The sequence below is a fragment of the Larimichthys crocea genome, chromosome XXI (genome assembly GCF_000972845.2).
Source record: "Larimichthys crocea isolate SSNF chromosome XXI, L_crocea_2.0, whole genome shotgun sequence".
Taxonomy (NCBI): domain Eukaryota; kingdom Metazoa; phylum Chordata; class Actinopteri; family Sciaenidae; genus Larimichthys; species Larimichthys crocea.
In genome coordinates this window covers 21677142-21701775 of record NC_040031.1, presented here as the reverse complement: position 1 = coordinate 21701775, position 24634 = coordinate 21677142, and the positions used below count along the sequence as shown (strand labels likewise).

At 42.0% G+C, this 24634-nt stretch overlaps 1 protein-coding gene across 4 annotated transcripts in view; it reads left to right on the top strand.

Annotated features, from left to right (window-relative positions):
- Positions 1-5034: 5034 nt before the first annotated feature.
- The window catches only part of ripor1 (RHO family interacting cell polarization regulator 1), a 47837-nt gene continuing 28237 nt past the window's right edge, over positions 5035-24634 (top strand). For 3 of the 4 annotated variants that reach the window (XR_003461337.1, XM_027272746.1, XM_027272748.1), the window contains exon 1: positions 19350-19630. Coding sequence is in view for 2 of the 4 variants with exons in the window: in XM_027272746.1 (XP_027128547.1) it covers positions 19612-19630 (19 nt within the window). In the remaining 2 variants the exon portion in view is untranslated. Of the gene's footprint in view, positions 5493-19349; positions 19631-24634 lie in introns of those variants that run through there. The other variant, XM_027272747.1, reaches the window with a different exon arrangement.

The window sequence follows — 24634 nt, the reverse complement described above, 5'->3', positions numbered from 1 at the left end:
TCACTGATACGGATTCTTTTCCAAAACCATACTTTCGATGTCTGCAGACATGTCATCAATACATCTGGAAATTGTGTTATCTGAGAGAGAGACTTTGGCTATTTCTTTAACCGCTTCAGGTTGAGCATATATTTTACAATGGCTTTGCAGGCGGGTAATATTAATGTTCTGCTACAGTGTGGGACATTTTTTGATTTAGCTACAAGTTAAGCTAAATGGTAGCTAGCTTTAAGGGCTCTCTCATTTACCTTTGGGTTTTTCTCATAAAAGTTGCCTGTTTCTCCGTGTGTCATGCAGGCGAACAAAATAGTCTGCCATTCTTGTTTTGAAGCAAAGGGTGTTTTGTTTGGAAATGGCGTTTAAGCTTGCTTGGTACCATAGCGCTGTTGGATAGCTTTTCACCACACACCACCAAGCACAACAGAGTCAGTGTTTTTGCATCCCCGGTGAAAGTAAATCCAAATGAAAGGTAACTACTCTCGCTGTATTGCCTCGAGCTCACTGTATTGCCTTCTTTTGACCTCCACTCATACTAGGGCCCGATTATTATTATCGATCAAGCCTGATGCAAACCAATCAGTTAACTAAACTCCAAGCATGCCTTAAGATAAAAAGTTGGATGACCTACATTTTCTGATGGTAAATTCAGGCAAAACTGAAGTTCTTGTAATTGGACCTAAACACCTCAGAAACTCTCTTTCTAGAGACTTAGTTACTTTAGATGGGATCACCCTGGCCTCCAGCTCCAGCTGCTCACTGTAAGAATCTTGGAGTTGTTTTTGATCAGGATTTGTCCTTTAATGTCCACATAAAACAATTTCGAGGACTGCATTCTTCCACTTACATAAACCTGCGCTAAAAATCAGACGCATTGTGTCTCAAGCTGATGCAGTAAAACTAGTCCACGCATTTGTTACTTTCAGGCTGGACTATTGTAACTCTTTGTTATCAGGCTGCTCCAATAGTCTCTTAGGACTTTGCAGTTAATTCAGAATGCTGCTGCACGTGTTCTGAAGGAACCAAGATCAGAGATCACATCTCTCCCATTTGGCTCCTTGCATTGGCTCCCTATTAAATTTAAAATTCTTCTCCTTACTTACAAAGCTCTTCATGGTCAGGCACCATCTTACTAAAAGAGTCATAATACATTATCAACCCCTCTAAAACACTGCGCTCTCAGGATGCTGGGTTCCTGTGGTTCCTATAGTTCCAAAAGTAGATTGGGAGCCAGAGCTTCAGCTATCAGGCTCCTCTTCTTGGAACAAAACTACCTTTCTGGGTTCAGGAGGCAGACACGGTCAACACCTTTAAGAATAGACTTAAGATTAGACTGCCGGGGGACCCCCTAGTCAGGCAGGGTATTGGTTAACGATGCAGTCACATCTCCCTTACTGAAAACTCTCTTTCTCTGTCTCTCTCTCTCTCACCATCTGTGAAACATACATGTCTCATTAATGCATGTTACTAACTAAACTTCTCCTGGAGTTTCTGTGCTTCTGTCGAACCAGGGTTCTCATGGATCGTGGCTGCTGCTGTGGTTCCTGCATGACGTCCACCACATATATTATCACTGTCCATTATTGCCTGCCATATCTCCATTACAGTTTATAGTTAGTAATGATTTGCTGGCTGCTGTGTTCTGTGTCGCTCTATCTCTATCACAGGTTCCACTGCTACTGTAATCATTTTATCATTCATTGGTATTCATTGTCATTTTATAGCATTATTGAATTCATTGTCATTTCATCATTCATTGTAATTCATTGTAATTTACATTTGTAATTCATTGTCATTTTATAGTCAGTGTATTCATTGTCATTTTATTCATCATTGTGATCATTGTCATTTGATCATTCATTGTAATCATTGTCATTTTATAGTCATTGTACAATATGTTTGTGTTGATTTGTCCTGTACACGTGGACATCCATTGCACGTCTGTCCGTCCTGGGAGAGGGATCCCTCCTCTGTGGCTCTCCTGAGGTTTTCTTCCACCTTCTTTCCCTGTTAAAGGTTTTTTGTGGGCAAGTTTTCCTCACTGGAACCGAGGGTCTAAGGACAGAGGGTGTCACTCCCTGTACAGATTGTAAAGCCTCTGAGGCAATGTACTTTGTGACTTTGGCTTACAAATAAATTGATTTGATTTGATTTTTGATCAGGCCTTCATCTGGGTCCGATCGGAGTTAGCATTTTTTCCTTTTCAAAAACTGTCACTGTCATCATAGTCTTGCTAGCCACAATGCTGTCACCCTCCCTGTCACATGCGTCATTAATTCTCTTGTCCTCAGCATACATGCAATTAGCTACCTGCTGCTATCTAGTGATAAGGAAGAGTATTATGATTACGCTGCCATTCACTACTGCAGCACAGACACTTGACAATAGCATATTGTTTGCAGATAATAATTAATTTGTTTTCAAAAAAATGTTTTAGACCAATTAGGTGAAATTGGATATTTTCTCATGGCACACCTGACGGTCTCTCACGGCACACTAGTGTGTGGCTGAAAAACACTGGTCTAGACCAGGGGTCGGCAACCTGCGGCTCCGGAGCCGCATGCGGCTCTTTCATCCTTACACTGCGGCTCCGAGTGGCTGGGAAAATAAATTACTTTAAAAAAGTATTATTACCGTTATTTTCACCGACCATAAGGCGCATTATAAACGTCTTATTTTTTACAAAATGTGCGGCGCGCCCTATAGTGCAGTGCGCCCTATGTGTGTTGTTAAACCTGTGTTGAGAACAACGTGCCCATCTCACAGCCGATGTGAAAAAGAAGTGAAACAATGAACGCTGCACTTTGCTATAATAATGCTTATTCCGGGAGGTCTGACAAAGGAACTCCGCTGGACATCGGTGTGAACCGGCCATTCAAAGTAAGGCTGCGAGCGGCGTGGGAGCGATGGATGACCGATGGAGACCACAGTTTCCAAAGAGTGGCAGGCAGCGCCGCGGAAAGTTACGACACGGTTTGCGGATGGATTGTAGATGCGGGCTAAACGTGTCTACTGGCACTGGTGTTCGAGCTTTCGCAAAAAGCGGCATCATTTCCGAGGGCCGCACACGGCACGGAAAGTACTCTGACAGCGAGAAAGTGGAACTGGCATATTTGATTTAGCGCAGCTGTTTAACTCAGAAACGGAGGATGAGGACTTCGATGGGTTTGATTAATGAAGATTACCAGTAATGTGTGCTGTGGTAATGTGCTTAAAAAATGTTAGTACTTTGTAATAAAGACTTAAATAAAGCACAATCAAACTCAGTTTTGCTCCCCTCTATTTTTAAATACTACACACTTGTATGCTTGTGTGTGTGTTGTTGTAAGGCGGTGCGCCATATGTGTGTGTGACGCGCCTTTTCGGACGTGGCGCCTTATGGTCGTGAAAAACGGTAACTGGGGTATTTTATTTGTGTTAGTTATTGTTTTAGTGTTTTAGTTCTAAATTGGAAGATCTTGATGCGATCTTGAAATATTAAATATTAAAATATTAATAAAATAAGTATATTTTATTGTTTTTTGCCGCTCAAAATAAACGTCATACTCGCGAAAGCCGGTATTCCCGCCCGAACGCTATCCCAACTTTCAACCCCAACAAGGCCAGATATGGAGAAATCTAAAAAAAAGAAAAATATCAGAGGAAAATAGATCGTTCAATGATGTCTGGGCAGACTCATTTGCTTTTCAAGAATGTTCAAAATGTGTTCATTAGAAATTAAATTTAATTTTCTCTGTAGCACTTTGTGGATTTCATAAGTAACACTTCATAGCCCATCTTCAAAAGGGTAGTCAAAGCACTAATAAGTGTATGTTTATTTTTGACTTTCTAATAAATGCGTTTTTTCTCCATTTTAGATGTCAAAAAGTATTTGCGGCTCTCAGTGGGTTTTTTTTTTGTGGAAACCGGGTTCAAATGGCTCTTTTGGTGTTAAAGGTTGCCGACCCCTGTTCTAGACAGATCACAAGAATCTGTCCTACTTCCAGGCAACCAACAGACTCAACTCCCTTCAGGCCAGACGGGCTCTGTTCTTCAGTCGTTTGAACTTCACCCCCCAGGATCCCGCAATATCCAGCCAGATGCCAGATGTATTCCATTAAAGACTCCAGCTCCACTCCGAGCACCATCTTTCCTCCCGAACGAGTCATTGCCCAGCTCACCTGGGGAGTAGAGGAGGCGGTCTGTGAGGCTTAGCATCTACAACCAGACCCAGGTAACGGCCCTGTTAACCACTTAATTGTTCCTGACTTTGTTTGCTCACAGGTTCTACAGTGGGCATATACCTCCCATATACCTTTGCTTACCATCCTGGATCCAATCATACTCTATTCCTGCTCAACCGATACCTTTGGTGGGCTACTCAGGACTGAGACACCTGGGAGTATGTGGCAGCTTGCACCACCTGTGCCTGGAGCAAATCCTCAGCGTTGCTGCTTTGGACCCCAAAACATCACAAAGCTGGCCCTGTGCAGACAGTTATTGTTGCACCCTGAGTAAGGGGAAATGAATGAATGAAGACACCTGGACACGATACTTCTCTTCTTGCAGCTTCATTCAGAATGGGGCATCGTGGCCTAGAGGCCCCCCTTCTGGACTGTGCAGGTATGACTAATCAATCACAGTCATCTCAGACAAGGGCTAACAGATGAGTGTTTTATCTTTATCTTGCTGGCTGTTTTTAAGCATTTTAACCTATTTCACAGCATTTGAACATTTTGACCCTTTTTAAAATTAGGTATATAGTCAGGGTTCCGTTCCGTTCCGTTTTCTTCCGCTTATCCGAGATCGGGTCGCGGGGGCAGCAGCTTCAGCAGGGAAGCCCAGACTTCCCTCTCCCCAGCCACTTCTGCCAACTCTCCCAGGGGGACCCGGGGACCAGGGTTTATAAATGAATTCACTTTTAAATTTCTGACTAATAAAATCAATCTATTACATTATCATGTGGAACTTGAACAAAGAACTATAGGGCTCATGTGGGTCCCTATTTAACCTTTTTTTCTTTTCTTTTCTTTTCTTTTCTTTTCTCTTCTTTCCTTTTCTTTTATATATCTGTCAAATCTGATTTGAGTACAAATGTAGCAGATGATGTGTCATTTCAATAAGAAATGTGCTTTTGGTTCATACTGAGGAAATAAGCAGTGAATAAGCAGTCAGTGTTGGTCGGATGTAAAGTCTATCCAGTATCATGTTGACCAAAGGGCGTTTTAAGTTGAAAGTACCGAGCGGAAGAAGTGTTGCCATTAAGTGCGCAGTGCTTGAAGATGAACAGTGCGCTGCTGGCTGCATGGAGCAGAGCTGTGGACGAGTGCAGCGGGTAGTTTTGTTCCCGGACTGCAGCCCGTGGACAGCAGCACTGATGGACTGAGAGAAGGACCAGTGTGCTCGGAACAACACTGACAAGTCTCCCGCGTTCAGGAGTCTTCTCCGGGCTTTGGATAAAGAAAAGACCGGTGTCAGCTGGGTGAAGACTGGAGCCTGAACGCCGCAGCAAACATGTATGTTGGTTCACTTGTTTTCTATTTTAATAATTTTAATCTCCTTCATGTTAAACTACCTGCTCCGCCACGTCACAGTTCTCCTGGGTCTGACGGACGGGCTAGCTGGTACGTTAGCCCAGGACGTCTTCTCCGTCCCGGTCTCTAGCTGTCCCCTATCTGCCTCTGTCTGCTGCAGTCTTGTCCTGTCACCCCGACATGTCCCGTGCCGTGCCGTGCTGTGACAAAGCACCGTGCCGAACTGGGTTTATCGAGCTTCAGTGGAGCGGGTCCACCTTGTTGGTTTGCTTGTTGCAGAACGTTATGCAGTGTTCCTCCACAGTCATGAAGTAGTCTCAGGTGTTCATGTCCATAGAGTCCGTGTAATATTCTGAAGAAGTGCAGTTTGTGTCTGAATGTGGCAGCTGGTGGTGAAGCTTTCACTGACTCATGGAGAGTGAGGACAAGGAGAAAGTGTCTGAGGGATGACCACAGCTTTGAATGTGTGTGTGTGTGTGTGTGTGGTCTTTAAATGGAGCAGACTGAAACAGGATTGAAAAGTATTTCCATTAACATTTTTACCGTTTTATCACTGTCAGTTTACTCACTGTGTCAGATATAATGTTGGTTCTAAACCTTCCATTAGAACGTGAAAGCCTTGTTGTGTTGAACTGTGTATTCATAGAAGTGACATTCACTGCAACAGACAACCAAACCAGTCTCTTTAAGGCCAGCAGAAATTCAGTCTGGTCTCATTTTTCTACGCAGGACCACATGTGACTTCATACTGTGGACTCACTAATGTGTCTTTAGAAAAGCACTGACGTGCAGGACTAAGATAACAACGATAGTACAGAATAAATCATTTTCCACCTTTAGACTGATGAATTAAAAATGACCTCCAGATTCTGATATCTGACGAGCTATCTGCATCCAGATGGGGTGACAGCATACTTGGAATAGCTCTGAAGCACAGCACATACTGTAGTAGTAGAGCAACAGACACACTTTCCTGTTTGACTGTGTTCCAAAGGGGAGGTCATGGAATCCAAATGTTTCTGTGATAGGTGACAAAAACAAACTGGTTCAGGCTGACTGTGGGAATCCTTCTCCTAAATCACAAACGCACTCTGTCTGTGTCTCTCTCAGAGTTGACTGAACAGTAAGTCCATTGTCCCGCTGCAGGGCTCTGACTGTTAGAAGACCTAATTCAGCTAATAATCAGGCCGGAGCTAACAAGCTGCCTGAAACAGATCCAGAGAAGAGAGGAGGGCAGACACTGTGCTGTCATTTCATTCAACAGTTATTATATTCATCCATAAAGCAACCTGTTACGTGTACCTACGTGTGTTCTGACATTGTCAATTCCACAAAATCTTGTTTGCTACTCAGGCACGTCATGCCTTCATACTGGCTCAACCAGCTGCAGCCAGCGATGCAGCCACGGGATGAGGAGAATTCCAACAATTCCAGGCTCTCACAGTTTCATCTGGTAGACAGGGTGATTGAAAGTAAACCTGACAATGAAGTAAAGGACATGACAACTGTACTGAGGGTGAGTTTTTATAGAACTCACCTGTTCAAATTAGATTAAGACTTGAAGTTATGCAGAATTAAGCGTGTGGGCAGTCAGGTGTCGTGACTGGTATTCAGCTTCATTCAGCTTGCCACAACTCAGTCCGATCTTTACCTATTTTTGGATTAGCTAGGAGGTGGCTCCTCAGAAACCTGTGGGTGATGTCAGAGACTACGATTTTGAAGCCAGTAGGTGCTTAAAGGTAATCAAACTCTGGCGAGTTTGTTTGGTGGTAAAGCTGAAAATGTCTTGGTACCGTTTAAAAATGGTAATGGCAGTACATTGAACAGCTCCACTGTTGGAAACTGTCATGGAGGTTTTTATATAAGTAATCATATTTCTACAGGATATACATTTTACGAGACGATTTGGTAACCGTGGTAAAGCACTACCTCAGCATAGCACATGTGTGTCAGCCTGAAGCTGACACACATGTGCTATGCTGAGGTAGTGCTACTACTGAGTCCAACACTAAGAATATCTTCTTAGTGAGGCTGCAGTGTACGCAGTGTACCCTGTAATACCAATTCTCAAGGTTCATCCCACTCTATGATTTGAGATAAGATAAGATAAGATAACATACACTTTAATGACCCTAGTGGCACATAATAATGTAGATGCCACTAGGATGGGCGACAATGACTAAAAAATGGATCCCGATAATTTCTGGTATTAATCACAGTAACGATAAAAACGACAATAAATAAACACCAATTCAGCCTAATCTTTTTGACTATAAATCCATCACCAAAATACCGAAATAATAATAAAGGCTAGGGGCAGCTGGTCGTGGGCGTTTCTGTACCTGCTGAATGTAAAATTAAATTAAACTTCTTCGTGTCGTTATGTTTTGTGGTCTAAATTGCGAGTCAGGCTCAGATTTAGAAGCTGGTACATGAAATGAACAAAGTGAGATGATCAGAGTTTAGTCCATGAATCCACCTGGACAGTCTCTGCTTCAGAGACATCTCAGGCTGTCTGTGGAGGTTTGACCGATCTGAGTGTCTGATTGGAGCCCGGAGCGTGAGGAAAGAGCTCCCCACTGCTGATGTTTGTCTATATGCGTGTTGGGCTGCAAGTGTGTCGCGCACATACATACGTTATCAGTGGGAATTTATCGTTTTTATCGAGGGATGACATATTCTTACCGTGGGGAATGTTTTTGATGATATATCGTAAGCGCTGACATATTGCACATTGCTAGATGCCACCACAGTGTCATAGAAGGTTTTTAACCTGCACACTCCAAAGGACTTCACTTTCCTCAGTAAGTGGAGATGACTGCTTTTGTACAGAACGTATGTGTTGTCATATATTTGCCATTATAGGTGAAACTGAATTACAGAGAGAGCCAGTCTGAAGCATGTGTGTGTGTGTGCACAAGTGTAGGCCGACAGTAAACCAGCTCGGAGGCCCAAAAAGTAACCTGACATGGTTAACCCAGCATGCATTACATTTTTTGGACCGCCCGAGGCCCATACACACACACACACACACACACACACACACACACGGTCCTTTTGAAGTTAATGACTTCCTGTGGTGGAGTAGGCTGGACAAACAGCCTATTAACACACACAAACTCCAAACTGGACATAGTTATATATATGCATAATGACTGTGACTCCTTAGATAGATGCTGAGGTGAAGCCTGGAATAAAAACAGCAATTTGATCTAAAACCATTTTTTTGAACTGTCATGGTTTGGGAGTAATGTGCACTCTCCAGAATATTCTCCCAAAGGTTTGTACTGGAGGTTTGGTTTTTCACAATTTTGTGGGCTGGACGTCAGCAAAGCAGGGCCAACCCTATAAACACGAAGTCTGTCTCTGACTGAGTTATGAAGTTACACCATATGTGCTGATGCTCGGAGACAGTCCTTAATCACATCCTCAGCAGGTTTTGAAGCTTTGTTGATGCTCACGTGTGTGTGATGCTGTGGTGCAAGCCTCGAGAAGTGTTGGAGAAGCTGTGAGCACAACGAGAGCAGCAGAATGTCACCGAGCAAACATGGCTGCACACTGTGCTCTACAGCTGTAACATAGAGTGTGATCATGCAGAGCCTGCTACCTGTTGAAATATACACTCAGCTGTCTTTATATTGCCTATTGTAAATCAACAATCAAGGAAGGATTAAATATGAGAAAACAACACTCTTTAATGCAATGCAACAGGTGAATCGGTACAAAATCAACATTACACCTGTCATGGAGGAAAGATTTCTGAAGTGGCAGTGTTGCTGTTTGTTTTAGCTGGGTGGATCTACTGAAGCGGTAACTGAGTGTACACACAGTAGGATATATGTCTGAAGTCTGAAAACTGCATCCTCCCAATAACATTAAATTGTTATTGAAGTCTCTCTCTCTCTCTCTCTCGAGTGAGATTATGAAGAGACAAAGCTGCAGACTGAGCGATGATTACTGGAGAACTCTGTACAGGGGGCCCTCAGACTACACTGACTGACAGATATTTATTGATGAATTGATCAAACAGCTTAGTATATTTAGTACAGTATATAGTTTGAGTATTTTGACAGCAGTGGTCAACAATCATTTCTGTTGTCACACACACTCTAAGTACACACGGGTGGAAATTTAAAAAAATCACTGTTATTATCAAACCTGGCATGACCTCTGACTCAGCCAAACACGTGTGTGTGTGTGTGTGTGCGCGCGCGTGTGTGTGCGCGCGCGTGTGTGTGTGTGTGTGTGTGTGTGTGTGTGTGTGTGTGTGTGTGTGTGTGTGTGTGTGTGTGTGCGTGCAGTGCAGTGGAGTTGAGCACAGAGTGACTCATGCACTGTCTTCTCCTAATAACAGAGCTGCTGCAGTAATCATACATTTCAGTGACTATAACAGCCATTTAGCCCTTTGCTGACCTCCTGTCTTTCTCTTCACCCAAAAGTAAGTCTGTATGGACTGAAGGAAGGAATTTTTGTTATTTTTAGCAGCAGTCTTGGACAGCTGTCACTGATGAAATTACCATGCAGTAGTCCCTTTACTGGAAGGCTTTTGTTTTGAAAAGCTGTCACAGGAAATGTTGAGTGTGCATTGACTAGGGATTGACTCACACATGGTCTGCGCATTCTAGTTCTTCTGGATTCCCCACGGTGTCTGATGCTCATAAATCCAGTGATGCCCAGCACATTCCCTTCTTCTTATAACCTCATTCTCATTTCACAGTACACAATTCACAAGACTGTCACAGTGAATTTGTCTGTGTGTGTGTGTGTGTGTGTGTGTGTGTGTGTGTCCTCCTCTCCACCTCTGGTGGTGCAGATGGTTCAGGTGAAAGAGGTTATAAGAGGATTACCTGCTAGATTTTTTGCCTGTAAGACCAAAGCCATGGCAGCAGATGATAGATAGACAGACAGAGAGAAACATACAGGATGTATATAGATCTGTGTGTGTATTATGTATTCTGGATTTGATGCTTTATTAAATGCCAAGATATGAACTGGTTGTTTGTACTCTTTGAGGGTGGACTATCATTCTGCACCAGTAATGATCTCCTTGTGTCGATTAGGGTACTTAGACACCATGTGTTGAAAACTGCACCAACACAGAGGTCAGATCTGAAATGAATGGGGAAGCTCCAGTTAGTGAACTGAGCTGATCATCGAACAGGAAGAAGAAAGGTCCATAGTAGGTTTAGTGGTGGTAACAGAAGGCAGCACTGAGGCCAAAAACAGAGAGCTGTGAGTAGTGCTTTAAAGAATCTGGGTTAAAGGGGAGCAGTCTAAATCGACTGAATCAGAATAGGTGAATGACCTTAATCTCAGAGGACAGGCTCTGGAGACAACACACACACTTTTTTAAACTAGAGTTAAAATGATTTTATCTGGAGCTTTTCCAGAGTTCCCTCAGTGTTGGTCAGAGGCTCATTTAATCATCAGGTTGTGGTCACAGATTAAACCATCAGTTCAGCATCTACTCTCTGTGTGTGTATCTGCCCATGCTGTAGCTTAACCTGCCATGATGGGTTTATCTAATGACAGCAGTTTCCCAACAGTGTCAGGTCGCAGACTGAGGTACAACAAGAACTCTGCACTGACATGGATTCTTTGTGCGAACAGCCTCGTGTCATTTTACACATCCATGTACAGATGACATAACATGAGTCTGGCATTCTGATTGGGTCATGTTGACACAGCCTTAAACATGACATTTTTTTTGTTTTTTTTATAGTTCATTTTTAGCCACGGAAAACAGTGTTGAACATAATCCAGAAACTTTTTGAAATGTCCAGTATAGAAGAAAGTAAAACTCACATTTGATACATAGCCAAGACATAACTGCAGTCTTACTATTCAAAGTATATTATTTTCCCTGTGGTTATTCATAGCTATATCAGACTGGCTACAAACTAGTAATTAGCCTGCAACACTCCAGTGACTGTTAAGCTGCTTATTGGCCAGCTGGAGATTAACCAGAAAGTCCCTACTTCACAGGGGTCCACACACACACACACATACAGAGCCAGTCATGTGGTGCTTAGTGAAGTAGGAACAGCCTGCAGCTCATTACCTCACTCATTCTACTTGACCAGAATGAAACCTGATTAAAATGATTTGTTTCATCATTGAGTACAGTACAGGCTTTGTCTGTGCTTCATTAAGGGTGTATTCACACCCAGCCAAGTGCTCCTGTAATTCCTCGAGCGGCCACTTGAGGCTGGCTACAGAACATGTCAGTCTCTGTAAGTCCCCATGTTAAGTTTAGTAGCCTGGTCAAAAACAGTTTAGGTCTGTATAGCTAATTTCCCCGTTCATGACAACTGTACTGCTTTTGCACTGCATAATGATCAGTTTCTCTGGTTTTACTCTTTATAGGTATGTGTTTGAGTAAAAATGTTCTTGTTTTATTTTATAAACTACTGACAACATTTGAAAACAAGTTCATAACATTTTTTTTCAAACAAAACAATATTAATGTTTTAACTTGACTGGTGGTCCTTTATCCACACCTTGATTTACCTGGCTGACTTAGAGCATTGTCCTGCTGGCAAAACCAATCCTCAGAGTTGGGGAACATTGTCAGAGTAGAAGGAAGCAAGTTTTCTTCCAGGATAACCCTTAAACATGGCTGGATTTCCTTCACAAAGACAAATCTGCCCGATTGGCGTGGCTTGTAGTCCTCTCCAGGTCTCCATCTAACCATTAGACAACCAGGTGCTGGGCAAAGTGGACTCATCAGAGAAGATGACCTTACCCCAGTCCTCTACAGTCCAATCCTATTGCAAGAGAATGGTGATGACCACTAGTGGTGGGTGGATCGATCCAAATATTGATAGTATCAATACCAAGTCGGTATCGGTATCGGATCGATACTAGCCTGGTGAGATCGATTCTTTACTTTGTTCCACATTGTTTGCAATGCTGCGGTTTCAGCAAAGAGGAAACAGCTGGACTCGCCGCTCCTATTGAGCAGGCACACTTTGCTCCCTCTTCCCCCTCTTGTGTTTAGAATCTAAACAGTCACGTCATGTGAGACATGTGACAGCGCAACATCTACACTTTAGATGTTGCGCTGTCGCATATCTCACATGACGTGACTTAGACGCGCAAAGCAAACAAACAAGCAAGTTGCTGGTTCAGGTTCATCAGCACATGCAGCGTGTGCCAACAGAAGAATGGCAGAGAGGAATCGGCATTGGCAGAGAGGAATCGGTATCGGCAGAGAGGAATCGGTATCGGCAGAGAGGAATCGGTATCGGCAGAGTGATACTGGTCTGTATTTACTTGGTAGGAGTTCAACAGACACTGCAATAAAACGGCTGCCATACATGTATCGATGCAGATTTAAAAATGAGAAATTTGTAGTGGTAATTAATTTTTTTCCACAGCTGCATATTAAGTGAACTGTACTTATATAACACCTTTCTAGTCTTCTGACCACTCAAAGCACTTTACACTACATATCTCATTCACACACATTCACACACTGATGGCATTGGCTGCCATGCAAGGTGCCAACTGCTCATCAGTTTGAGGATCTAACCATTCATACACATTCAGGAGCAATTTGGGTTCAGTATCTTGCCCAAGTACACTTCAACATGCAGACTGGAGGAGCGGAGGATCGAAGCGCCGATCATCTGATTAGTGGACGACCAGCTCTACCTCCGAGCCACAACCACCCCCAGATATTACGGCTTAAAGTTGCTTTCTTGTGTCTTATAAGAGCTCTACTGCTCTGCTTCCGTAAAGTAAATGAACTAATGGCCTAAACCGTAAAACGTTTAAGACCGTAGACCTCTCCTTTGCCTGCATACCTCTCTCTCTGTGTGGATAGACCTGACTGTTTAGTTGGAGTTCCAGACATCATGGCCTCATGTTGCTAGTGGTGGAATGGTAAGCTAACTGTTGCTTACACAGCTTGCATACGACTTAATCTCGAGTCTCTGCATTTTTGCTGTCTACTGAACAAAATCTGAAGTATTTCCAAATGGGGCTTTTAGGTTGCTTGGAGTCCAAACCACTCTCTCTGCTGCCGAGTTGTGCTCTGAGCTTTCTGCCATTTCATTTTTCTCTCTGCCATCTGCATCTGTCACAGTTTTTATCGTGTCTCACTTTCAACAGTGAGTGACGCTGTGCAAGTGCAGCTCCTGTGACCTGTCCCTGACCCGTCATGCAGTGTGCCTGCTTGCAAAGCAGCCGATGATGTGTTTGTTTTCACAGTCGAATATTAATTTCCACAATCGAATCTCTGTTTTTTTTTATATTTAAATATATATTTGAATTTAGAATATTCGTTGACAGCCCTAGTATGTTAATATGAAGATTTTTACAGCTGCAGGAGATTAGCCCCACAGATTAGAGCAGAGCTCTACTGAGACTGAGGGAGACAAATTCTAAAAATATGAAGGAGACACTGTGGAGCTCTGCTGACATTCCCTGGATAAGGTTAAAAATAACCCTGTCCAGGGAACAGGAAGCGGGCCACACAGACAGCAGATATAGGCTGGATCTTCAGAGTTTTGGTCAACAAACACTGTTTGGCACAGTCATGACGATCTGTGGCCTCAACATTGTTATACATTATTAGAACATTATATGAACCTGAAGAACCAAAACACGTGTTCTGTGTTAATGTGGGGGCCGGCAGGTGCGGTGGAGGATCAGACAGCGTTGCTCTTTTGTACAGCCTTAGTTGGCCTGGAGTAGCCCTCTCTCAGTCCAGGAGGGCTGATGCATATTCTGAGTAGGGTTGCAAAAGGGTGGAAAGTTTCTGGTAAATTTCCATGGGAAGTTAAGATGGGTAATTTTGGAAATTATGAAATTGAATAGTTATATCTGGGAATTAACTGTTCTGAATGCTCTAAAGTGTGGTCCTCTAAAGTAGTCAAGATTATGTTAAAATATATTTTCCCCAACTTCAATTTAAGTTCTCTGTTACGGACTAACCTTCAGTTTAATAAATTCATTATTCCAGTGTAGCAGCTGTAATCTGGTTGCATCCAGAATGAACACTCTGATGGCCAAAACACAGGATCTGCACTTTAATGCCTATACGAGCAGGGGGGCACACACGGGCACAAGCTCTCCCTCAGCAACACCACACACACTTCCCAAGTTTTGGGTTTTTAAGAGAAATATACATATATAATTACAAATAAAATATGCACATTAAAATGTGCAATTAGCTATTAATTTTGCATTTTGAAATAAATTAAGAACAAAACACTAATAATGAACAACAAACAAAACAAAATATAACATATTCAAAGTGACTTGGGTCCCTGTTGAAATAAAATAAAGTATTTTTTCCTATGTGCACCTTTAGTATGTACAACACACTCGTACTGTGAATATCCCCCTAATGCATACCATATACAGTTCATTATAAAATACAGTATAATAACAAATTTAATGACAAACCTATAAGAGCAGGTGGACACAGTGAGCACACACGTGGGCACAAGATCTCCCTCAGCAACTGCAGCAAAAATATGCAAATGAGGCCCAACTCAGACCAAACAAATAAAAACAACATTTTTATAACGACTAAAACATCAAAACATTAAAGACATCCTGGCGCTACATTTACAGTTTTCCACTGAACAAACAACTTAAACACGCTAGCTTAATTATATGACATCCCTACACATCTTACCATCACACACATATCCCAAGTTCTGCAGCTACTCTGTATATGCGTCATAAATTAAGGCCCCCCTGCTACAACAAGTAAACCGGAACTATGTACAATATCAATAAATCAAACAAAATCAAAAATAAAACAGAAATACAGACACTATCACATAGTTTTGAGAATGTTTACCTTGTTTACAATAACAAAATAATCATTTACGATATGATCCAAATATTGGCACAGCTACACCCGTTTATTCCCATAAGTTCCTGTTAATTCCCATGGAAAGTTTACAACTTTGAAAATTCAAATTTTGCAAACCCACTTCTGAAACAAGGAAATAAATCTTTAGATCAGTGAGTAATATTTTAGTTGACTCACATAATGATAAATAATATTTAGGGACTGACCATGTGATAGCTTCACCTTGATAGGGAGAGAGCAAACCTCATTATATACCTCACCATCACTGGTTCAAGACTTCGATCAGGGCTAAACTGAGTACAACCAAGAACTGGAATCAAGTAAACAACACATATTTTAAACTCTCCCAGTTAATCCACCTTCCTTGTCTAATTTTCTCCTTTTTGTCCACTTTAATATAAATCTGGAGTAGTATCACCGAGCTTTGGGTGTCTACACATAGCTACGATAACAACCGTGTATGTCTGCACCAAGAAGACCAAACTTTACCATTGACCTCGTCCGATCAGAGCAGAATCCTCCATGACTCTGCGTGTTTATTCATCCAGAAGCTCTGGCTCTGAGCCTGCCGTCGCTTCCTCAGCTGCTGTCTGTCAGCTAGCAGCAGGTCTGTCCCTCCAGTCCACCTGCTTCTGGACTTCTTTGTCCCCGTGTTGGACTGAGACCAAACACCTAAACACTGCAGTGACTCACCACGGCCTCCCAAGGTACTGTATAAGTGGTATTCAGTTCAGGTTCAGTTCAGTTCAGTTTCTTGTTCAGTTCAAGAAAATCCAAATGAATGCTCAATCCCCAGTTTTTTCTTTTGGTTCACGAGATTAGCAGCAGGTGGCACCAGTTCTCCAGTCGGAAAATCAGAAAAAGAGGGTGCAACAAGATGATATCATTAAAAGAGCGAAAAACGGAGACGGCGAGGGCAAAGGTTTGACACATGAACCGAAAACATGAAACTGAAACTACAGTATATTATGAAGAGAGTGTGTGTGTGTGTGTGTACTGTGTTTGCTATGAACAGTGAGTCTGTGTTTTATCTCGGCGTCACACCGTGCCAGCCTCCATCATCTGTTTATGAAATCCTCCTTGTTCTCTCTCTCACACACACACACTCTCACACTCTCACTCACTCATTTAAAAATGTCATGTTAGGAGCACAACAGAGAGGACAGCAAAGCTTCTTTCAAAATCTTCATTTATATGTTATTTGATCTGATCTGGTCTGAAACTTGTGACCAGGTTAAAGTTGGGTGGAGCTATATTTGAAAGTCACCAAACTTAATAAACCAATAAGAATGATAAAAACATTTTATATGCTGTCCTGCCATTGATTGTCTCTGTTGCTTCTCTGTATGAAGTGCTGGCATCAGCTGAAGAATGTTTGTCAAGCTGCATGAACTCGGAGCTAAACCAAATATATAAGAATAATAACAATGACCAACAATAGTTAGTCAGCACATCCTGTGGACTTTCTGACTTCACTATGGAACAGTTCACTTTGTCACTTTCATGTGCATGAGGAGGGTCTGTGCCGTGCACGTGCAGCAGTGTATCAAAAATGGCAGGGATGAAGAAGACGAGAAGACGGTAATAAACCTTACTTAGTTTACTAGCAAGAAAGTCATCAATGTCACAAGAATGAGAATGTCCGCTAGACAGTGGAGGATGATGTGGAGCGAGGTATGAGAAAACAAGCCAACCTAGTCAGTCAGGGTCTTAGAAATATGATGGGAATGGAAAGAATGTCAGCTGTGTGTGCGTGTGCGTGTGCGTGCGTGTGCGTGCGTGTGTGTGCGTGTGTGCGCGTGTGTGTGCGCGTGTGTGTGCGCGTGTGTGTGCGCGCGTGTGTGTGCGCGTGTGTGTGTGTGTGTGTGTGTGTGTGTGTGGGTGCGTGCGTGCGTGTGCGCGCGCGTGTGTGTGCGCGTGTGTGCGTGCGTGTGTGTGTGCGCGTGTGTGTGTGTGTGTGTGTGTTGGTAGACTGCCATGCACACTATCTACTAAAGTTACTGCAGTCATACAGTGGATGCTGTGGTGGAAACTTCATTTTGCAGACATGGGCACTTTGATCTGTCATAAATGAAAGTCATAACCTCTCATGTACAAACAAGCCAAAGACAGACCTGTAGTGATTCTAGGAGGTGATCTTCACACAGTGCTGAGGCAGCTGTAGAAAAATGAACAAAATCCCTTAAAGGACCAGTGTGTAGGATGTGTTGGCAGCCAGTGGTGTAGTTGCTGGTTTTAACCTTTTCGCCTCGTCCTCTCCTCCCTAGCATGAAGGAGAAACTATGGTGGCCATGATCTATCGAGAGCGAGGCTTTAGTTTGTCTGTTCTTGGCTACTGTAGAAACACGGTGCTTCATCATGGTGTATTCTGTCATATAAATAGGGCCCCTGTATTTTATACACTGAGCATTTAAATACTGTGGAAGTCTTGGAATCCCACAAAGATCATCAGGCTGATCGCAATCAGCACTTTGTTTAGACTTCTTAGTTCCACCCACTGAGGGGAGGTGTTTCCAGAAAGTAGCTCTGTCAAGTGTCATGGGAGTTTTCAGAACTGTAAATTGTGGATTGGATCAGTGTCAGGACTCTGATCACTGTCTCTGCATCTTCTCAGAACAAACCTCTTGCAGACTGCTGCACTGTTATTGGAGGTGAATGAGGAAAAAAGTGCAAGGGGCTATACTGACTTTTTGTTGGTGTGCTGTTTCCTGGATGTTAAGTTTGAGTTCTTGGTCCATGCTGCTTATCAGATGCTCCTTCTAAAGGGTCATAGTCTTTTTTTGGATATTGACGTCTTTATTGACGTCAATCAGTTACTCAAATGAACTCATGTGAGAGGTTTGATGGAACAACTGTGACGTCTGAGAAGTGAACCAAGCACCGACGACAGTGGAGCATGTTTCTTCATGCTGTTACTAAAGTTACTATCATTGGCTAGCTAGCTGCCTTTATCCAAATGCTACCCTGCCTGTGTGGGCATATTTTATTTTCCACCTGACAATGCTTCATAGCAAACAAAACTGTGTTGGAAATAGCTGCTCAGAGCTGTGTGTTTACAGCTAACTGATCTAATAGAGCTAACAGAGCTAAAAGTCTGTATAAAGTCAGAATAAATGAGTTCTGACCTGATCTGTTTGTCAGACCAAAGAAGAAAGTGTTATTAACCATCCAGCCAAATTTTAATGATTAAAAATATCAACAAGTTTATGAAATTAGGTGTCAAAATCAGGGAAAAATGAATTGTCAGCTACAGGACTGTGGGGGCGTGTCCACTGAATGTGCTGAAGCCACACCCACTCATGTCAAAGGTTTTTCAAAATAAATCCACTTCCTCTTCTCTGTCTCTTCATTTGTAAACTTTAAATAAAGCTGTTCATCCAGGGAAGATGCATCTGCAGTACTTCGAAGGCAGAGCTAGCTAGCAGCTGTTGTAAACAGGAGTAACCAGTGGCAGCGACGGACGTCATGGATTGCTCGTGGTAGCTGTAACCAGGTATCGTAACATGTGGTGACCCCTACCCAAAATGCAATGCGTCACGACGAGGTTGCCTATTGTCTGTTGGTAATGTTAGAATGCCCTCTAGTGGACAGGACATATAACAACCAAACGTCTGTATGCAATACAGTGTAGGTATGTCAACAGGCTAAAATTCAGCATTTAAAATGTGAGTATAATTTGAATGTTAAAAATATGAAGCAGTTTCTGGATGAAAGGTTGCGTCAGGTTCAGCTTCTTCCATTTTTTGGCACTCAAATGACTCTGTTTAGTTAGATTTTTCCAGTCACGCCTCATAATGAGTTATATTCACAAAAATTTAATTGTGTGGTGTGTGTTTCATCAGAAACAATGTGTTCAACATGGAGAAGGAGGGACAGGAAAAACAGTGATGTCAGCAGGGAAGAAGAGGAGGGAGGACTGCCTTGCCTTTTCCTTTTTCCTCCTCCTCCTCCTCCTCTTCCCACTTATGCCTCCTCCCCCTCCTCTTCTCCTATTAGTGTGGTGGAGAGAGAGGATCAGTAGGTGAGTGCATGGAGGATTAACAACTGTGACAGTGGATATGGGGGAAGAGAAACAGGGAAATAGAGCAGTATAGAGATAAGAGAAGTGAACGAGATGCCAAACGGGGTGAAAGGATAAAAGACAAAGGACAGTTGGAGATCCAAAAGTGTCCTAACTAGGAGTCTACTTGAAGTGAAAACTGAGTGCTTGTTTCTGGAATTGGGTGGACCCACCGCTAGAAAGACTTGAGATCAACCACTACAGCTACCATGTACAGTGGATATGGAGGTATGAACCCAGCTCATGTCTAATCATTAACTCTCTGTTTGTCAGGATGCATTCACAGTTGCTGGTTAACAGGTTTGTCACTTATTATAAGTTGATAGTGGGAGTTTAATCCAAAACCAAAAATAAAACACCAAAACCTGTGACTTGTTTGTCATCAGAGGATTTAATGGAGGAGCCTTCCTAAACATAGACACACAAGCCGGAAATGTTTGTAAAAGTAGCACTTATATTAAATTGATGTTTATCAAAAGACATGTTAATGAATCCTGTTAATCCTGACAAATACCTTGTGTCATTACATTAGTTTCATTTCATTTCATTAGTGTATAATCACCTGAAGTTAAGAATCATTACATTTTTGTTGCTTCAGAATGACCCTTTTATATCTACACACACTACAGCTCCCCTTCCACACACTCCACCATGTTGAAGCATCTGTTTCTACAGTAGCCCAGAACAGACAAACTAAACACAGCCTCTAGCTAGGAGACTTTCTTTTTTTTCTTGTGTTCTGAGGTCACTAAAGAATTAATTTTCTTTTCATGCATGACTTGTAACAACATTGATGTGTCCTTATGTATGGTACAGTGTGATGAGGACAGTCCTCAGTCTGTTCTGTAGCTGAAGTAATGTAATGTATTTAATTTTTTAATTTTTATTTTTTTGTAATGAGATCTGAGTTTGTCAGATCAAGTCAGTATCTTCCAAACTTATTGTCTTGGTTTAAAATTCTCTTTATGTGTTACCGTGCCTCTGCCATCAGCAAGGAGCCACTGTCTGGAAAAACATATTATTATGCTGAAACTATCATGACAACACGGACACATGGAGGAAGTGTTGTGTGTCCAAAAGCTTCAATAGCAACATAAAAATCAGGTTTCTTGTAATGTAATATACTTGACAAAGAGGAAATTAGTAATAAAGGCCTGTCTCTAGCTGTAGCCTGGCTCTCTTTGTAAATGCATCACTAAGTTGGTGTGTGAAGTCCTTCCTTCTTTCTTAGTAACCAGTAGCTAGCTAGAAACACCATTCAAAATTAATGAATAACTTTAGTAATGTGTAAATATCTGGAAATATTTGGATGTGTGTGTTAACAGGAGGCACAGCATTATGGAACTATTACTGGGGTTTGTGGCCTTTCGTAAATTGTATTTCAAGTGTCATTTCTTACTGTATGCAGGAGTGTTAGTCCATTATCTTCATAATTCTTATTTGAAGAAAAATATAACTTTTAATTCCTAAAGGGTCCAATCAGGTGCTATGGCAAAAATGAGCAGAGAAGTTGAAACAAGACCATGATGTTGTGGCCAATACAGCCAACAACTGGTCAAAATGCTCCACAGTGTCCTGGATTGGTCTCTTTAATGTAAGCAGTTTCTCTAAACCCTGAGATGTTTCCTTTGATTTGTCTTCAAGTGTTTGAAAGAGAGACAGACAGAGACACAGCTGTGGTGGAGCGACCCAGAGAGTCAATGAGGAGAGGGAGCGCCAGGAAGTGAGAAACATACAGAGCGTTACAGTAATCTAGTCTTGAGATGACCACAGCTTGTGTCAGGAGTTGAGTACTGTAGCATGTTGAGTTAAATAAGGTCTGGTTTTCCTGATGTTGTAAAGTGCAAAGCGGCATGACCGGGCAACTGAGGCGACACAGTGGAAAAGGTCGTGGTGTATTGTAGGTTTAGCTAGGAGGACCAGCAGTTCATTTTTTGAAAGGTTCAGCTGGAGGTGATGTGCTTTCATCCATTTGGTGATGTCTGAGAGTGTCATCTGCATAGCAGTGATAGGAAAAGCCATGTGAGCGGATTATTTGACCCAGCGAGGTGGTGTAGATAGCAAATAGAAGGGTCCTTGTCAAAACCTGGTGCCTACGTTCTTCACAGTGACACCAGACTGCCAGCGTGAGTAGTAGCTAATGTAGCGTGGAGCGATGTGTAAAATCAGCACGCTTCCCCTTTAACACACAGAAATTAGATTAATATCCATCTTTTCATCTCACTCTTGGAAAGAAAGCAAATAAGTGCAATCCCCCAAAGATTTTGGTATACATGTATTTTCCTGCTGTCACTGGTTGGAGCGCCTTTCAGTATTCTATGAAAATAAACTTGTGCAGATTTGGTAAAGATAGCTACTTCTTTAAATAAACAGTGTATAATTTTATTGTTGTCAGAGTTATATTATTGGTGCGATAAGGATCAGCATACTTCAATAACACAAACCAGGCTCACTGCTTTCAGTTTGCTAATCATTTTTCAGACACTATCCCTTTCCTGGAAGTGAGCAAGCATGGCTGTTGGGTTATTCCTGTGACTCAGTGTAGCCATAAATTGCACTAGTCTTTTCCTGACCCTGCCCTCCTTGCAGGATGTTACTCCCTCCTGGGTTTCCTTTTCCTAAAGACAGTAATATCAAGGGCCTGGAGGGAAGGTCCTGGAGGTAGTTATGAAACTAAACTGTATGTACATTATGTGGGCGTGTGAGAGAATAAACAGTGGATAAAATAGTGGTGTTGTGAGAGGAGGAAACTATTAACATGAGGAGTACTAAAGACCAATGCTTTCTTCACCTTGCCTAATATGCAGTGTTTACCAGGAGAAACCATCTTTGTCTTTGACCTTTGAACCACTTTCTTACAGATTCTACAGGATCTGTGGTAGAGACAAAAGCAGTCAGTATATTCTATTTATTTATTATTCATTTGTAAATGCAGAACAACATATGCACATAAATCCACACATGGACTACTACTGTACTAACTTTTGTCCATATTGAACATAAATCAGACACCTTAACAATCAGTCTAAGTCAGCCGTATCACAGATATTTAAGATTGCACTCATTTAAGTGACAGGCAACATCAAATTTATCTCCACCAACAAAAATAAAACCAAAGTGCATAGGATGGTACAGAAAAGAATTATCACAACATAACCGTGCATGGTATTTTATCAAGGCAATGTATTTCAAAGGTGAGCCATATCAATTGTTTACATTTTCATTCATTTAACTGATAAAAAACTTCAATTCCAAGTGCACCAACAAATACAAAACAAAACTGCACAGTATGTTTCTAATTATAACAACATATGAACAATGATCACCTCACCCTCACTCGCCCTGCTAACATGAGAAAAAAATCACAGTCCCATGGTTGACCTCTCTTTACATGTTTTTTTATTCTTATCTGCCTACATTGAAATTGCATCAGTCAATATTCAGTTCAGTTGAGCCATCCCATATCAAGAAAAACATTAAGTACGTAATATAAGGTGAATAACATGGTAATTGCATCATACTGTTCAAAAATCAAGCCTCATTACTTGCTTGACTAACATGCCTGTTACCTTGCATGTAGTTTGCCAACATTTGCCATCTAATGAGAGAAATGGCATTTTTTTTTACTCATCAAGAGCAGTGAAGTCAGTGTTGCAGATGCTGGTCAGTAAGAGATATGCGATTGTGAGTTTTAATGGCATTCATGTGTGGGAATGACGACTCACAAGTGTACAGTATGTTGAGCCAGACATTGTCAGAAGAAAAAGTGCAAGACCCCTTGAGCGTGGAAATTTCTCTCGGCTGACTACATTGGTCCAGAATTTTTCAAAACCTGCCTGCTGCAATGACTGTCACAAGTCATCTGATGACTGAATGTCAGTGAGTTCCAGGTGTAAAAAATCCTCATCCAATGATGGTACTAGCACCTTTCCTTTCAATGCAGAGTCTGCCTCAACCTTCACACAGAAAGGGTCCTTAACAAATCTCATCACTTCACACAATTAGTCCAAGCAGATCCTCGTGAAAACATTCTCCATTAAAAAAATCGCACATAGAGGCACAGCTGCGCAACATCATTATCTGTCGACTCATCCATGGCCAAAGGCATCACCTCAGCCATCCTCAGCTTGTCCAAAAGCGTCTCAAAAACGTCTGATGCAAGGGACTCGACTCTCCTCATATTTGACGTGTCAGATATTGAAATTTGCTTGATCGAATCAATAACGCTTTTTCGGGTTTTCTCATCTGTTACCACCTCATCAAGGGATGCCAGCATACACTCCTTGACTATCTCCAAGTCTGTAAAGTCTGGATTTTTCTTTTTTCCCAATATCCATGCCACTTGTAACAATGCTGCTGTTGCTCTCTCTTGATCCGTACAAGCCCGGAACAATATACAACATCTTTGCTCATAACAAAATGTAGGCCCCGATATCTTCTGCCTCCGAGTGGCAGAGCCCGGTGGTAAAGTAGCATTAAAGTTAGCATGTGTTGTGTTAAAATGCCTTCTAAAATTATACTCTTTACACACGAGGCACTTGTTGCAGATTAAGCACACAGGATTCACATCAACGGCAATAAATGCGTATTTCTCTGTCCATTCCATTCCACTGCCTGTTCTCTGAGTCAACTTTTCTTTTTTTTAAGCTAGAGCCAACCTTCATGCTTGAAAGAAACAAGTCAAAGTGTTGCACTAGAGTGTGCTGTGAATAGCGATTTTTGATTGGTCATGTGCGGTCCCCCAAAATATATGTCCGGCTAAAACAGGTATATTCTACCTGTTTTTCCACCACGACTTAAACGTGGGCATACCACCTCCTACTGCACGAGAGAGTGTACAATTAGTCATAGTCATGCGCTATATGAGGCTATCCATATATAATAATCACAGTACACTCTAAGGGCAGGTTCAAAATTCCTCAGGGGCCTGGCACTACAGAGTCTACAGTCCTACAAAACACTGTCCCTAGTTGTGGTCTTATTTTGTGGCTACTGTAGGTTCTCCTAAATGTTTAGAAGTAGAACGTGAGGAAGAAGAGAGAGAAGAAGAGTGGACTCACTTTGACTTTCAGTCAAATCACTATCCTCTCATTACAAAACAGCATCATTATACACAGACTAACACAGGATAACAGCAGGCTGTAACCTTTACAAACTGACTTTTGACTGACCTACAAACTAACTGTGATGGAAACAGAGCTGATGATGGACAGATGGACAGAGTCTGAGCAG